At 35.7% G+C, this 18403-nt stretch overlaps 1 protein-coding gene across 1 annotated transcript; it reads left to right on the top strand.

Annotated features, from left to right (window-relative positions):
• The first annotated feature begins 12195 nt into the window (after positions 1 to 12195).
• OR51AA7 (olfactory receptor family 51 subfamily AA member 7) lies at positions 12196 to 13170 on the top strand. The gene has a single exon (XM_001498382.4). It carries the CDS (start codon positions 12196 to 12198, stop codon positions 13168 to 13170), a length of 975 nt encoding a protein of 324 aa, XP_001498432.4.
• The last annotated feature ends 5233 nt before the right edge of the window (positions 13171 to 18403 follow it).

The raw sequence follows: 18403 nt of genomic DNA, 5'->3' as shown, positions 1-18403 counted from the left end.
CTCTCTCTACAAATCTAATGAGAAATAGCAAAGAATAATACCTCACCATAGTAAATGCTGCCTAACTATTAAACCTCACTGTTAGTCTTCAACTTAATTACAGCAACTTTAAAACAAACTCCAGCAATTTCTTATCTGAAAGCTTTAACTCAAGTATTTCTCCATAAATCCACTGTTGATATATTTTTCATAGTGACTTTCTAAAATGTCAATATTACTACATTACACTCTTTTTAATATTTCCCCATAAGCTACCAAACAAACGTAAGTTCCTTTGCGTCCATACACAAGGCACAGGACTTTTATGATCTGGACCCTGCATATTTCTCTAAGCTCATCACAAGTACTAAATGACCTGCCTCTGCTCTATATTTTGTTACAGTAATTCTGAAGATATTTGGAGCTCTATCCTTATATATTGTCATTTTATGTCTTTACACTTCTGCTCAAGCCAAGCTGTCTGACTGGCTGACTGACTCTGACTGTGTCATTTGATCATCCCTCTCTCTTACAAATGTAGTGAATTTCTCTTCAGTCTTCAAAACTTAATCTCAGGTTTCATGTCTTCTAGGAAGTATGCCCTAATCCTTTCAAATAGAATTGAACAAATTTTCTTCTTTGATACCTTTTAATCTTTCTATCACTGCACCCATAAAGTTCTGAATTTTTGATTATTTTTCTGCTCTTTCGACTAGTCTGGAAGTACTTGAGATTACAAGCCTCTTTGTTTCTCTAAAACAGATTTTTTTTCTGAAAAATCTTATGTACTATGATAAATAATTTTTGTATAAGTGAATGATTGACTTCATTAAGAATGACTGAGATGGGGCTGGCCCCGTGGCCCAGTGGCTAAGCTTGCATGCCCTGCTTAGGCAGCCCAGGGTTTCATAGGTTCGGATCCTGGGCACGGACATGGCACTGCTCATTAAGCCATGCTGAGGCAGCGTCCCACATGCCACAACCAAAGAGACCCACAACTAGAATATACAGCTATCTACTGGGGGGCTTTGGGGAGAAGAAGGAGAAAGAAGAAAAAAGAAGATTGGCAACATTTCTTAGCTCAGGTGCCAATCTCTTAAAAAAAATAAAAAAGAATGACTGAGGTAAGTTGCTTGATTTCACTAAATCAGTTTCCTTTTTAGTAAATTTGTAATAATGATACTACACTGAACGTTGCTGTGAGGATTAATTGTATGAGACAGAGCAACAGCACAGAGCACAAGGCCTAAAAGTTATTAATCAGCATTTGTTTCTGAGCTTTCATAATATTCAACTCACATAAAAGTATGCATAAGTGAATTGTAGACATTATAAAATAAAATTCCATATTAACTTAACCAGAAAACACACTGATCATTAAGAAATTTGAAAATATTTCTGTAAAATAATAATATGTTATTTGTATAGTCTAACATTTCACATTAAAATCATATATGGATTTTATTAAAAATCATACTACATGAAAGAAGGTGTATATATATATATACGAATGAGATTATATAAACATATGCACATGCATTCAGATTATATATACATATATGTGCACATATATACATATATAACTATCTATATCTATCAAACCTCTTTCATGTGTTATTTATATTTTTAAAAGAATTATAAAAAAAAGTAAGGGCATAGTTGATCAAGGCAATATTCCAGGTCAATAATAGCAGCTTCAATAATAGCAGCTTAAATATATATTGGATAAAGAAAAGAGACAGCAGAATCAGTGATAACAAGAGAGGCAGAAAAAGACAGAAACACAGAGGGAGGAAAGAAGGAAAGAAAGGAATATAGGGAGGGAGGGAAGAGGAAAAGAGGAAGTACAGAAGAAAAGAAAGAAGGAAGAGAAAGGAAAGGAAGGGAGGAAAGAAAATTTTAGGAAAAGCGACTTAAAGAACAGTTGATGCCCTGCCTATCTTCATGTACCAGTGGTGAAATTAGTACGTGTTTCCTGGACCCTAGCACTTGAATTTCTATAAGAAAAGAAGCTACATTATTAATATAAATATATGTAAGATAATGTTCATCTAAATGATATATAAGTATTGAGTGCATTATATTACGTGTGTGTATTTTGTTCCCCTCGAAGTCTAACCAGAAGATGTGTCCTTATACAAATTTTTAAAAGGCGTCACTTTGATTCACTAAAGACTCTATTGTATACATATATAAATGAGAAATCCCCCTGATAGAGATAAGTTAAAAATACATACATCTTGTTATAAAAATATCCTGCACTTACACAGACACATACACACTCATTCACATACACATATCTGAGTGCAACTTAGATATCAGTACAAAAACTTCTTTCTTTACCATAAATTCAGCTTCAAACAATAAATTGAATATAATCCCTTTCATTCCCACTCATTAGCCCTGCTTCTTTTGTTTTATTACTGTTTTTTAATTTATATTTATTTATTTAATTTCTTTTATTTATTTTTTTGAGGAAAATTAGCCCTGAGTTAACATCAGCCACCAATCCTCTTTTTGCTGAGGAAGACTGGCCCTGAGCTAACATCCGTGCCCATCTTCCTCTACTTTATTTGTGGGATGCCTGCCACAGCATGGATTGCCAATTGGTGCCATGTCCATACCCAGGATCCGAACCCCTAGCCACCGAAGCGGAACATGGGAACTTTGCTGCACCACTGGGCAGGCCCATATTTTTATTTTTTATTGGTCAAGTCAGAGACCAAACTCTAAACCAATTCTTATATCAGCTGTGGGAAGGAAAGTTCTATTTCCCCTGCTTCTTCTTTGAATTTATATTATGTTAGGTTAGGTTATATAACCTAACATCAACTATAAAATTTTTGATGAGAACCATGTTTGTGTCAAATGCGATTCTAAACACTGGAGATTCAGCATGTGTGAGAAATAAAACAGCATTAAGGAAGAAAGTTTATTGTGGTTTAAAAATTAGCTTTGTCACTGTTGGCCCCATGGTTCAGTGGTTAAGTTCTCACGTTCTGCTTCAGCAGCCCAGGGTTCTCAGGTTCAGATCCCGGGTGTGGACCTAGCACTGCTTGTCCACCCATGCTGTGGTAGATGTCCCACGTATAAAATAGAGGAAGATGGGCACAGATGTTAGCTCAGGGCCAGTCTTCCTCAGCAAAAAGAGGAGGATTGGCGACAGATGTTAGCTCAGGGCTAATCTTCCTCAAAAAGAACAAAGAGGAAAAAGAAAAAAAAATCGGCTTTATCACTTCATCCTTATACGATTCAGTCATTTAATCTTTCGGAGAACTAAAATTTCTTCTCAAAATATGAGTAATCATACCTAATTTAACGGATATTTAGAAAGATTAAACATAAAACAGAAAAGAGTTTATTATAATGCTGACAGAATTGAAAAACAAAACTTATATAAAAGTTACTCTAAAGAAATACATTGAGGTCTGATTCAGACGTGCATACCAAATTTATGTCTATATCGCCATCACTCTATATATTTTAACTTGGGAATGTAGGAAAAGGCTTCACTGGTAAGTTGCAATTTAAGGAGAATACCGAAGAAGCGTTAGTTGGGGAAAGGCAAATACATTTTCAACAAGAAAAACGACATCTGCAAAATTACAGTGACTTTAAAGAAAGTCAGTTCAGGAATATTATGGCATCTAGTATTATTAATACAGGGTTGAAATTGCATATCAGCAAGTCTCAAAACAATAGCAGAATAGTTCTTCACTCAGGTCAGTTCTATTTTTTCTATTTGAAAACTTAAGTTTGGATTTGAATGGTTATTTTTTCTAAAACACAAATTCCTATTTGAATATGTTGGAACTTATAAAGAATATGACAAACATTACTAATAGGCATGAGCTAAACACTCTGATTGGGAAAAGCTCTTTTGCTTAATTGGGTGGGGGGACTCTCCAAAATGTGCCAAAGCATTTGATGTTCCCCTTGATTCAGCACTTAAAAACAGAATTTACTGATTTAGTCAAATCTAATGCATGTTTGCAAATGAAATTCATGAGATGTTGGTTTCAGGACTCACAGGAAAGTTATCAAAACAAGAAACACAGTCCGTGAAACTTATGAATCTAAAATCCAGCTGTGCAAACACAATATGCACATATAGTATTAACATATATTCTTTAACCTGGTCATAGCTACAATAATCATTACTTAGCAGAAAACGTAGATCAAATAAAACCAATCATTCAAATTTAAAATGTGCTACTTATCAAACAAGATTCTCTAAGCAAATTAACTTCGGAATCTCAAACATCTGAACTCAACAGCACTGGCCATTTCTGTTGGTCTCTTTACCCTGGAAAGCTGGTTATTATTAAACCAATTTACTTGAATGAACCTTCACAAGTTTACAACAGGCGATGATATTACTTATCTCTGAAATACTTTACTCACTGCACAGTGAAGGACCTTTTCACTTTCAGATGTGTCTGTTGGCAGGATTGTCTTTCCCTGTAAGACACAGAACTCCGTAGCTCAGTGTGGAGTAGAGCCTTACTTCAAGGACGTGGTTCTCTAACAGTGCTTTACAAGCCACAAGAGAGGGTTTCCCAGGTGTCTGGAAGGCTGTGCTGGGATTAACAGAGCCCTGGTGTTTCCCAAATATCATAGGCAAGAACATAAGTTTATTTTCACCCCAAAGGATCTGAGAAAGGAGGGAGCATATCTTAGGTATTATACATCTTAGCACATCATTTTGTACTGGAAAAACCAAAAGCTCTCATTTTATTGAAACACAGAAGGTCTGAGAGATTTTTTCCTTTATTGTATGAAAAGCAATCTAGAATGAAAACATATAAATCAGAACTATGTTTAGACAATATCAACTATTAGAAATGTTAAGATATTTAGCAAATAGAATAATAACTACCTAAAAGTATTTAATACAAATATATAAATGCATGTTATGAAAACTTAAAATATGCAGAATTATTTCATGTAATTTGGGAGCAAAGACTAATTCTTTTTCCCAGAAGTAACAAAAAACTGTGTCTAAATTTATCTTTCTGAATAGAAAATAAAATAATTTAGTGCATGACATCAGATTATACCCTTCTATACCTTGTGTTTTTCTCTCAAGAATTTATTAAAGGCATATTTCCATGACAGTACAAAAATATCCCTCTGTGTTTAAAAAGAAATACTTAATATTGCCTAATAGGAATGTAATAGAATGCATTAAGCATTTATCTGATTTTTAAAATTTTTTGGTGGGGAAGATTGTCCCTGAGCTAACATCCTTGCCAATCTTCCTCTACTTTGTATGTGGGATGCTGCCACAGCATGGCTTGATAAGTCATGTGTAGGTCTGTGCCCAGGATTTGAACCTGTGAAACCTGGGCAGCAGAAGCAGAGTGCACGAACTTAACCTCTATGCCACTGAGCCAGCCTTTCTCTGAATTTTTAGATTGTTTATATTTTACAGTTACAAATAATTATTCCATCTTAGTACATATCACTTTGTATGTGTATTTCTATGGGAGAGAATGCTCAAGTTAAATTGCTGGATCAAAGTATATTCATTTTAGATATTTAATTCCTGTCAAACTTCGAAAAATGTTGAATAAATTTACATCCACAAAGTTGTAAAGATTTGTCTTCTTTTGCTTCACACTTGCCAATGTCTTAAATTCTGACATGCTAGACAAAAACAAACAAGTGCTGGGCCAGCTCAGTGGCTGGTGTAGTGGTTAAGTTTTTGTGCTCCGCTTTTGTAGCCCAGGATTTGTAGCTTTGGATCCCAGGTGTGGACCTGTGTACCACTTATCAAGCCATGCTGTGGCAGGTGTCCCACATGTAAAATAGAGAAAGATGGGCATAAATGTTCGCTCAGGGCCAATCTTCCTCAGCAAAAAGAGGAGGATTGGAGGCAGATGTTTGCTCAGGGCTAATCTTCCTTACCAAAAAAATAAATAAATAAAAAAGTGCATTGCTATTAATTTATATTGTTATAATTGATTATTAGTAAAGACAAAAATCTTTTTTATCTATTGTTGGGCAATTTGTTCATTTTCATTTGTAAATTGACCAACCAGGTATTTCTAAACATTCAAATGGTTATTTACAGAGACAGTCTTAGCTCAAGTCTACCTTTATTTTGTAAAATAGGTGCAACCCAATTCTTTTTCAGCAAATAAGTTTATGTAGGCACTTGTTTAGGGGACAGTATGAAATCCACACTTCTAAACCAGGAGCCCATTCACAGTAGCCCTCAAAACCATTTTATCTCTTTGTATCCTTGTTCTGATTCCGCCTACACTGTGACAAAATATTTCTATCTAAGATTATGCTGAGGAAGACTAGATGGTAAAACTCATAGTATTTACCCCTTTCTTTTGTTTTTATGCAAAGCAGCTTATTGAAGTATAGCAATATAGTAAATTTCACCATTTTTAGGTGTACAGTTTTCAGTTTTAACAAATATGTATACCTTCATGTGAACATCACTAAGATCAAAATGTACATATTTTAATCACTCCAAAAATTTCCCATATGCTGCTTTGAGGAACTCTTTCCCCACCAACTTTAGGCCCTGGAAACCATTTTTGTAATCTCTGTCTCTATAGTTTTCCAGAATGCCATAAAACCCAAATTATACAGTAATAGTTATTGTGTTTTAATGCCTTGACTTAGCATTATGCTCTTGAGATTCAGCCATGTTGTTGCATGTATAGGAAATTCATTGATTTTTACTAAAAGCAAATAGTGTTATGATACAAAGCTACATTATAATTTGTTTATTCATTCACCATTTGATGGATATTTGTGTTTTGAGTTTTGGGCAGTTATGAATACAGTTCATTCAGGTAACAGGTATATCTGTGGACATGATTATATTTTAGTTGGTTAAAGACCTATGAGTAAGGATGCTGCGTCTAACATACCATTTTGCATTCTCATCATCAATACGTAAGTGTGAAAGTTGCTCCAAATTCTTGTGAGAGTTTATTTTCAGATACTCTAAAAGCTTTGTAGGTGCAGACAGGTAGCAGTTTTAATTTGCATCTCTTTGATGATTGATGGTATTGAATATCTTTTCATAAATTTTGTCAGTATTTTTTCTTTGGTAAAGTGTTCAATATTTTCCCTTTTTTATGCTGGTATTTATTTTCTAATTATTACGTTGAGAGATTTTGTTGTATATTCTGGACACGTCTTTTTGGAGATATGCCTTGTGCAAATACTTTGTCCAGTCTGTGAACTGCTATTTCATTGTCTTAACTGCATCATTAGAAAAGTACTTTTAATTTTGTAGAAGTAAAATTTATGGTTTTCTTTTTCTTTCAAGGTGATGTGTTTTGACTAATGAGAAGTAATAACCCTTTCCTCTTGTTTTCTTCTAGAAGTTTTACAGTTTTAGAGTTCATATCCATGTCTGTGATCTGGTTTTAATTAATTTCTGTAAAGACAGTCATTCTCTATTGAATTACACAGCCATCTGTGTTAAAAACAAAATGACCATAAAAGTATGTCTCTTTTGGGAATCTTTATTCTTTTTTATTAGTATGTATACCTATTCTTTCACCATTACTACAGTCTTGATTACAGTATTTAAAAATATTCTTGAAATCAATTAGCATAAATCTTCAACTTTCTCTTTCTTCTAAATTGTTTACATATCTTATTTCTTTTGTTTGTCCATTTAAATTTTACAGCCAGTTTGCTGATTTCTAAAAATTCATCTGTTGGTATTTAGAGTGGTATGTCATTAAATCTGGAGAACAATTTTGGGAGAATTGATTAAAACATTAATAACTCTTCTGATTTATATAGGAAGTATATCTTCTCATTTTCTCAGGTATTTGATTCCTTATATCACTTTTTAAAACAGATTTCAGCTATAAATCTTGTATGTATTTTGGATGCATTATAACTAAAATTTTAATGCATCATACTACTGATGCAATTGAATTTTTATTACAATTTTCAGTTGCTCATTTCTAGTACGTAGAAATGCATTGTTTTTTTAATTTCCCATAAACTTGCTAAACTTACTTATCAGTTTCAATGACTTTTTGTGTAGACCTCTTGAGATTTTACACACAGAAAATCACAACATTATGCGTAGTGATACATAAATGTCAATTAGGTCAAATTGGCTAATAGTGTTGTTCGTGTCTTCTATATTCTCAATATCGTAAATTTGCACCAAGGGAAAGCTTTCTAAGCCAATCAAGTATGAAAGGGTTGCTTAAAAACAAGTGTTCCTCTGGGCACAGCTGGGTGGTGTAGTCATTAAGTTCACTTGCTCGCTTCGGAGGCCAGGGGTTTGAAGGTTGGGATCCCAGACACGGACCTAGCACTGCTTGTCAAGCCATGCTGTAGGGGTATCCACATAAAATAGAGGAAGATTGGCACAGATGTTAGCTCAGTGACAATCTTCCTCAAGCAAAAATAGGAAGATTGGCAACAGATGATGGATGCCCGAAACTTTGGATAGTACTAAACCCTATATATATTATGTTTTTCTCTATGCATACGTATCTATGATAAAGTTTAATTGGCAAGGGCCAAGCTTCCTCACAAAAAAAAACAAAAACCAAATAAAAAAACAAGGGTTCCTCATTCATGATAAAATACAATCTCACTATTTGGGAGCTCAATGTCGACATGAGATTTATCTCACTGTTGCCTCATGGAGATACCTAAGCAGGAGACTCAAGAAACCTGTGTCTCGAACCACAGTGTGAAGGCATCGTTCTTGGAACGTATCCCCTGCAGGTAAGGAAGGACTACTGTATTCAAATAAACTAGAAAATTGGCCAGCTACTGCCCCTCTATGCATTGAATAGCAACCTCAAGAGGGCCTGAAAACTTTGCTTCAGGTATTTTATCTCATATACATTAGTGCCTTCATACTTTCTGAGTACTGTTCCCAAATGGATATAAAAAGCTTCAGGTTGAGAAGAACTCAAGGTGACAGCTGGTCTACCTACATATACACTCAAGTGTTCATATAATTGAATCCCCTGCATAGCAATAAATTAACTGTTTTAGGGAAGAAACAAATTAATTCAAATCAGACCCTATACAACTTATAACTTTGCTCTTAATTTTAAGTACGTTGAATTAGAAGGAGACTATACTCTGGAACCAGAATGACCATTGAATCCTAGATTATTTACCTACCTAGATTAACTGTTTTATTTGAGGTCAGCAGTTTATTTTTACATCAGTTTCTTCAAAGATAAAAGAAGTTAAAACTAGTTAGCTTAGTTGTTGTGAGAGATAAATGCCATAATATATGTAAAAAAAACCCATTTGTAGTACTTTTTAAAATTCCTTAGCCCAAATGTATTTAAGGAAACTCTTCTGAAGCAGCCATAACATTTATTGCTACTTTAATTTGTATTGAAATTTTATTTGTTGTGATAACTGCAGATTCACATACAGTTGTCAGAAATAAGTTGAAAGGAGTAAGATACTGTGAGCACTTTATGCATTTTTTTCTAACAGTAGCATTGAAAACTATAGTACAATATGGAAATCACAATACTATCTTGGATACGTTTACTATTTTATTCAGGTTCCCCAGTTTTACTTGTACTTATATGTGTATATCTGTATTTGCTACTACCCGATTTTTACTTTCATTGAATTTTGGCCAGTACTATAAGTATCTTTGATCTTTGTGTCGTGATCCTAAAAGATTATATTCCTGTTGACAAAACTACATGTCAAAAAAGGCCCACTGCCATATATTTATGTATTTATGTAAAGTAGTGGTGTATTAGGGGGATGAAGGATGATGGCGGGGAAGCAAAGAAGTTTACCATTTCTGAATACTAAGGTAATTTCTATTTATACTGAAGAGCGTTTTATGTCTGAAGCATATTGTATGAATTGCACTAATATTAAAATTTGTTGAGGGGCCTTTGATGAGATAAACTTTTCATATTTTCTTAAATATATTACAGAAAATATGGATGTTCCCAAAGTGTACATAATTAATTTTTAAATTGATTTTGAACAGAATTGAGCTCATGCTATCGATTATTGACATCTACCATGTGAAACTCTGTGTGGATTGGTTTGATTTTCAGCTTATCAGACACAAAAATTACCCAGAACTTGGGCTATTCTTGGAGCACTTCTAGGAAGTAAAAAGGGTTAATGATAATTCTCAGATCCAGAAGAGATGGAGGCCCAGGGGATTCCTATTTTCAGGGGAGAGCTGTATGAATAATAAAGCAGCTCAAATGAGGCTGCAGGCATTCTTGATCTTGGACATGGAAGAAAAAGCTGTCACAGTAGGACTTTAGCAACCATGCTGTCTTAAGATGCCAAGTGAGAGAGAAATAAGGTTTACCTTAACTGAATTTGAAATATAACTCAGATAGAAGAGACTTGGATGAATTAGTGAGTAGAGAAACCATAGCCTGGAATACAAGGAAGCACAGCCATCTTGGGATTGTTTCTCTGTGCAAAACTATTCGTAATTTGTTTTCTTTAAAACCCTGAGATGTTTGGACAATAATACTGAACCACATAGAAGGAAGTGGGCTTAAAGTATTCTTGAATTAGGGAAGTGGAGCACCATCCCTGCCTACGGCAACATGGAATATGAGGTTCAGCCTCATCCCTGAACATGAACATCTCTTAAGATCAGGAGAAATATATTCTGAAAACACCAAAGAAATCGTGGATGGGAAAAGGCATTGAAAAGAACTGGGGCAGCAGACGCTTAACTCTAAGTGGCACAACAATTAGAGTAGGCAGCCTATGCTCTCATCAAATGGAGAGAGAGTTTTCTATACCATCTTCCATCTTCTCTGTCCCAGCTTAATTCTGGATTTAAAAACAAAACAAAACAACCTGTTAAAGCCTCTGAGATTTTACTTTATTTCCCTCATTCTTTTTTTTTTTTTTAGGTTGCATGTAGGATATTAATTAATCACTTTGATCACTTCTGAAAGTCTCACCCAAAATGATCCAGATTGAGAATTTGAAAAGTTGAATATTATTCCAAATGAAAGCCAAAAGCAGCGGACAGGATCCTTATGCTTCCTATCTTTACTATCAGGGCAAGGAGGGTGAGAGTGGGAGGAAGAGTTGTTTATTTTTATTATTTTCTCTAGTACTCTTCTCTCTTCAAGAATTGGACTCAAGGGACATTTTAACTGAAACACTTGGGAAGTGCTTAGGCTACTACAGCTAGAGTCTGTAAGCTTCCACGCAGACAGTGAAGATTTTGAAGTGCCTATCTCGATAAAGATCTACAAAAAATACCAGTAATGACACTAGTGAGTGAGGAGAGGTGAGAAATTGGGATGATTAGTATATACAAACATTTATCGTTTGTGAGGATGACTGTGAATGGGTGTGAAGAGTGCGTATGTAATATTTATTTAGTTTCTTTGTAAAATAGAAATAGAAATAAATTAGTACAAACTAATAAAAATGCACTCAAAATAAAAAGCTTAAATTTTATTAAAGAAACAGATTATGTCAAATGCATATAAAGTTTTCTAAATGATTATATTCAATGTCTGCATGCATCAATTTGCAGAAAAATAGTAGATCACGACACGCTATTGTTCAGGAGTCTGAATCATTGTTGATCAAGGCAAAGAAATTCCATAAAAGAGGATTCTACTATAATTACAGGGTAAGGTGTGATCTACCTTACTTTTATTGAGGATTTCTCTTAAAATGATTTGTTTTTAATTTTGCATTTTAAAACACCTTTATACCAATTTTACGACCTAGGTAAATTACAGGATAAATGCCCCTCGATAAACAGGTGGATAAAGGAAATGTGGTATATACATACACGAAATATTATTCAGCCTTTAAAAAGAAGGAAATCCTGCCATTTGCAACAGTATGGAGGAACCTGGAAGATATTATGCTAAGTGAAAACAACCACATACAGAAGGACAAATACTACATGATACCACTTATTTAAGGAATCTAAAATTGTCAAACTAATAGAAACAGAGAGTAGAATGTGCTTTTTCTTCCATCCACTGGGCTAACACCTGGATTATTTGATCCATAGAGGAAGAATTTTCTAGTTTAGACTCAGATTATATGTAGATGAGTGTTATAGGTCAGTGTTGGTTTAAAATAAAAGCTTTTGTAAGGTTAGTAATCACTTATTCCAAGGTATATACACTCAAAGTGTAAAAATTACAGAGTCAAATTTTGACATCTGTGTCTGGGATAATGCACTTCATTCTAGGAAAGGCATGCGACCCTGGCATGATGCTTTATATCAATAACAACACCTCCGCAATCTCCACCTTCCTAGTGACAGGCATACCTGGGCTGGAGGGGGTGCATGTCTGGATCTCCATACCCTTCTGTGTGATGTTCTTCATTACCTTGGTGGGCAACATGTCCATCATGACAGTGATCTTGCAGGAACAGACTCTCCATGCACCTATGTACCTCTTCCTGGCCATGCTAGCTGCCTCTGATCTAGGTCTGTCCCTCTTCACTTTCCCCACAATGCTGAGGATCTTCTGGCTAGATGCTCGAGAGCTCACCTTCTCTGTTTGCTTCACTCAAATGTTTTTTATTCACTCCTTCCAAGATTTTGAGTCAGCTGTGATACTGGCGATGGCCTTTGACCGCTATGTGGCCATTTCTCATCCATTGCACTATTGCTCCATCTTTACTAACAGTGTAATTGCCAGGATAGGTTTAGCTATTGTTGTGCGCACCTTGACTCTACAAGTGCCCCTCCCCATCCTCTTGAGGAGGCTGTGCTTCTGTAACTCCAATGTACTTTCTCATTCCTACTGCCTGCATCCTGACCTCATAAAACTCTCCTGCTCCAACACTGAGATCAATAGCATCTTTGGACTGTTTGTGGTGCTGTCCACTATGGGACTTGATTTTGTCCTCATTATCATTTCATATGTTCTGATACTGAAAACTGTACTGACCATTGCATCCCATGGTGGCCGCCTCAAGGCTCTCAACACCTGTATTTCCCACCTCTGTGCTGTGATCCTCTTCTTCACACCCATGATCTGCCTGTCTATGTTGCACCGCTTTGGCCCAAAGCTTCCCTCACACATCTACATGACCATGGCCAACATGCATTTTCTCATTCCTCCTCTGATGAACCCCATTGTGTATGTGGTGAAAACCAAGCAGATACGAGACAAAATTCTGAAACTTTTATCAAAAAAGGACAAGAGGAATCCCAAGTTACGTTTATTTCATAAATGAGTGCGTTCAAACAAAGAAAGAATGCTTTCTGAAACAAAAACAAAGTGCCTGATGATATTTCAAATGCACGCAAAGCTTCTGTTTGACCACTGACTCTTCTGAATTGTATAGGATATTAGGTTGGAAGAACTTTAAAACAATTTCTATTCATTTTTTTGCCACAGCATGGCTGCCAACGAGTGGTGTAGGTCCATGCCCAAGAACCAAACCCAGGCCGCCAAACGTAGCACGTGGAACTTAACCACTATGCCATGGGGTTGGCCCAAAACTGTTTCTATTCTATGACTTGAACCAATATACATTGAACAATAAAAATTATTCAGTAAATTAAAAATTTGAAATAATTAGCTTTTTCTTAGCCCAATGGTTGATATATTTTGGGCAGAGAAATTTGTATTCTTATAACTTATCTTGGACAGGGTGAATAAAGTAACTGTTGTTATCATCTGTATATATTTGATAGGGTGATAGTTATTTAGTGAATATGTACTTTATCCTTGACTTTTTGTGGAGCTGGAAATACACAGTGAACTAAACAAAGTTCTTGCCGTCGCAGTGGTTTGATTTCGTGATTTTATTGTTGTTGAAGTAGGGAAAAACAGGAAACAAACCCATAAACGAATGAGTATCTAATATTGCTATTGAAAAGAACTATAAAACCATGAAATTTACAATGTCAATAATCTCTACCTAAATTTGATGTATCAGCATTTCTATTGCCAGACTCGAAGAATCATCATCATCTGGAAACAGTGCAATTTTCTAATCTGGGATGTCAATCTGTAGCATAATGTTCTATCTTTCAAACATGCTCACTCCTGGACTTCACAGTCTCTAACCTTTGTCCTTCAGATCTCCAATCTCGGTTCTCACCTTTCTAAGTCTATGGCAACCATCATTATTTCATTGTCTTTCATATTCACTATCGACCATGCATACTTCAGGAAAAGCTTCATCAGAATTCCTCTTTTCTTGTTTTTTGTACTTTTTAACTCTAAACTTAAGTTTGGAACCAATTTAAATATCTTCACATTTTCTGCTCTAACACCTGTATTTTTGAGTTCTAATTAAGAATAACACTAGATTTTTGAATAAAGGAAATTATTATATTTTTATACTTAGCATATGTGTGTATAAATATGTTATATACGTATAAGCATAGATAATAAGTATATTGAAGAGATTCTAGAACTGCATATTCTACCCATCTCCTCTACATCCTCAGACTTAACTCCAGTCTCTGCGTGAGACCTGATGGAATCATTTCATGATAACTTTTATCCGTATGTATATGACACTCTCATCTCATCCCTTGAATTTAACCCTCATATAGCTGCATACAATTCCTTTTGACCTTCATTCTGCTGTTTCAATCAAATCTTTATCCTCTCTCTTCTTATATCTTTATTTCCTCCTTGGTAGGCTAAATACAGGCCCACCAAATATCTCCATGTCTTAACCTGTGAATAGGTTACCTTATGTGGCAGAAGAAACTTTGTAGATGTGATTAAATTAAGGATCTTGACATGGGGAGACTATCTTGAATTTTCTGAGTGGGCCTGATGGAATCACAGGGTCCTTGTACGAGGGAGGCAGGAGGTCAGTGGGGAGGGAAGAGACTATGTTGATGGTTTTGAAGATTCAGGAACGAGGTCACGGGCAAAGGAACACAAATATGCCTTAGAAGCTGGAAAAGGCAAGACAACAGATTCCTCCCCGTAGACTACAGAAATAACCTGCCCTGTAGTTACCTTGATATTAGCCTGGTAAGCCTCGTTTTTGATATTTAAACTCCAGAACTGTAAAATAACAATATTGTGCTGTTTTAAGCCACTGGGTTTGTGGTAAATTGTTGTAGCAACAATAGAAAGTAAATACATCTCCCTTACTAAGCATGAATTTACTATACTTCTTTAATAGGAAATAATTTTCTCCAGCCACTCTTTCTCCACTAGGTACTTTACAACAGTTTAAAAATTTTCTCAAGATGCTCACTTCACAAAATAAACTCTTACTAACCATATGGCTGTCACTAGGTACTTAGTCTCTTGTTTCCCTTGGCTCATAATTAAGCTATTTGAAAAATTATATGCATTAATTTTCTTAATATTCTCCCTCTTGTAAAATTTTTTTAAAATTGTGGTGAAATATAAAACACACACAGAAAACTGCAAGGAAATAAATGTATAATTTAAAAACTTTTGCAAAATGAACACCCATATAAATATCACCTAAATATTGAAGTAATAAATTACCAACACTCAAATTTCCTTTTCAGACTTTCCTGAACATAACCTCACGATTGCCAGTAATCTGATGTTTATTTCCCCTGAGGAAGATTTGCCCTGAGGTAACGTCTGTTGCTAATCTTTCTCTTTTTTTCACTTGAGGAAGATTAGCCCTGAGATAACATCTGTGCCAATCTTCCTCTACTTTGTATGTGGGTTGCTGCCACAGCATGGCTGAAGAGTAGTGTAGGTCCACATCCAGGATCCAAACCTGTGAACCCAGGCCGGCAAACTGGAGCACTTGAATTTAACTACTATGCCATAAGGCTGGCCCCGGTAATCTGAGTTTTATAGTATTAATTTCATTGCTTTTCTTTATATTGTGATTATGTAGCTAGGCAGTCCTAAAAAACATCATTTACTTGTAATTAAGCTGAACTAAAAATTGCTTCCATTATAATCATTTACCAATATTGTAGATTTTACTTTCTTAAGATTTTCCCATCAATCACTATTTTTACACTTCCACTGCTCCTTCCTGAATTTAGACCTTAATAATTAAGTAGATGATTTAACCACTTTACTAGTTGGCTTCTCTGCCTTTATTCTCAAACAACTCCAAACAGAACTGAAAATAGCTTTCAAAATCTAAATATAATTATGCCACACACTTGTTTAAGCCTTTTCATTCTTCCTCTTCACTTACAGGTTAGTTTTTGCTCACAACTACCACTATTATTTTTTGATGATTTTCTAGCTCAAAATGTTCACTTCTGGTTACATGCTCCATGCTCTAAAATGAATAACTTCCTATTTAATCACCTACTGTACTTCCAACAAGTTATTCCAATTGTTCCAGCTATACTCTCTTCCTTAAATATTCTCCTTATTATTTAAAGGCCCCAAATAGTGGTCATCTAGTTTTGAATTTATAATTCTTGTCTTTTTTGTTATTTTCTGTCACCTAGGATTAGAATTACTTTTAAGCCACATTAGAAGCTAGTCATATTTCACAGATCCTTAATGAAAACCTTTCTAACACATGTCCAATGAGATCATGGAATGCCTGGAAGATTCCTACAAGAAAAGAGTCAAAGCAACACATCTGCATTACTCAATTCTTGCTCATCTCTGTAGCCATGTTGATTGATGGCCCGTGACCAAACTGTGAGAACTAACCTTCTGGAATGTTCACATAGTTACTGAGTAATGATGCTATTATTTATGCCCAAAGCAGTAGGTCAAGATGAACCAGGTTGACAGCATGTGTGAAATAAACATAAAACTTATTATGTGTACCTGTTGCCTGGTTTGCAGTCTACACATACTGGTCATGTGACAGATATATGCCTAGGCAACCAGCTCCGTTTAAGAACTCCAAACTCCAAAACTCAAGCAGGTTTCCTTGGATAGAGACATCTCTCATGTGTCTCTGAGATTTGCAGCTACAGCAACCATTGCAGAAAGAGAGGAAATACTTGGAAGCTTGTATGTGACTTCCTTAGCCTTCACCTTTGTATGTATGTTTTCCTGCTGCTCCTGCACAGTGTCCTTTGCTATATTAAATCATAGCCATGAGTATAGCTTTATGTTGAGTTGTGTGAATCACCAATCTAGCGAGTGGTTGTGGTACCCTGAGATGATTCCTCTGCCTCGTGCCCAATCTGGTCCCTACCTTAATCTCCCCGGCCATTCCTGTCCAGCTCCACACCTACTATGACCAGAATTTGTGTCTTATATCACTCTCTCTTCAGCTTCAAGACAAAAATCTGGGCCCTTTTCATGTGCTCCAGGTGAATGTTTTTTAATCTGCTCTACCCATTATAATCATTCCTCAGTAAATATGAAGACCTCACTTTGAGGAAGAAGGGAGGAGGAAAAGGAACAAAACTAGGGAAAAGTAAGCAGTACATTATTGTAAAAGAAGACCAATCAGTGTAGAATGAATTTATCTTGGAGGAAATTTATTATTATTCATGGAAATAGTGTTCAGATATTTAACTCTCACTCCACAACATATTACCATTTAAGTAAAACCTACTGGATTTGGAGGAGGAGGGCTGGAGGACATAAGAGATTGCATGTCCTGGAGATCTAAATATAATTCGAGATGTTTCTGGGGAACAGCTATGATATATATGATGACTTCTCTCTCTAAGGAACTGAGAAGGTCTTAGGCTGGGAACAGAAGAAAGGAAGCTTGAAGCAGAACAGACTGCATGTTCTAAGCTTATATCACATATCATCTGAAGAGTTGGCAAAGACTCACAAGGATTAGCAATAGACAGCTCTGGCTGGCATATGCACATCTGATGTTTCTCTGACAGCCTATACCACAGAGATTGGATGTAAGCCACCAGGGAGACCTGGAACCAGTGCCTTATAAACCTGGTCACTTGGCACTATGTTCAAAGCAGGGAGCCTCAAGAGGCCCCAGCTGCATCACGATCCATCCAGCTTATCCCTGCCCTCGGGTCTGGTGAGTGATAGAAACATCTCTGGCTAGGTTATCTCAAATCATGTTGCATGTGTACTTGGGATGGAAGTCAAGAGAAGTCGTGGGCTGTCTTAGATCTGGTTTCAAACTCTGTATGAGGATGTCTGAGGCAGAAAGGACATCTGTTGGAGTTATACAGCACCTCTAAGCCTCTTATATGATATATTCTACAGTTTTGGAAAATAATCCCTGGCCCTTCTTTCCTCACCCAACAATCACTCAATTCTTGCCCTTAGAGTTTAAGATCAACTGTAAGTCAAACTACATTTTATGTGTGATACATATTAGATAATTGGTGAATAATTGATGAAAGAAAGACAAATGGGGAAGAAGTAAGGAGGAAAGGTAGAAATATGATTTCTAATTTTCTCACAACATTGTGATAGAGGGCACATCAAACATTTACCAATGAACCTCCTACGATGAAGAGCTATGTAGAGTTCTTGCCTTAAAAGAAGTGGTTTAAAAGGACTGATAATATTGAACTTAGGCTGTAATATATTTTTAA

This window comes from Equus caballus, chromosome 7, assembly GCF_041296265.1.
Source record: "Equus caballus isolate H_3958 breed thoroughbred chromosome 7, TB-T2T, whole genome shotgun sequence".
Classification (NCBI taxonomy): Eukaryota; Metazoa; Chordata; class Mammalia; order Perissodactyla; family Equidae; genus Equus; species Equus caballus.
The sequence above is the reverse complement of the archived record's forward strand: the minus strand, read 5'-3'. Positions and strand labels throughout refer to the sequence as shown.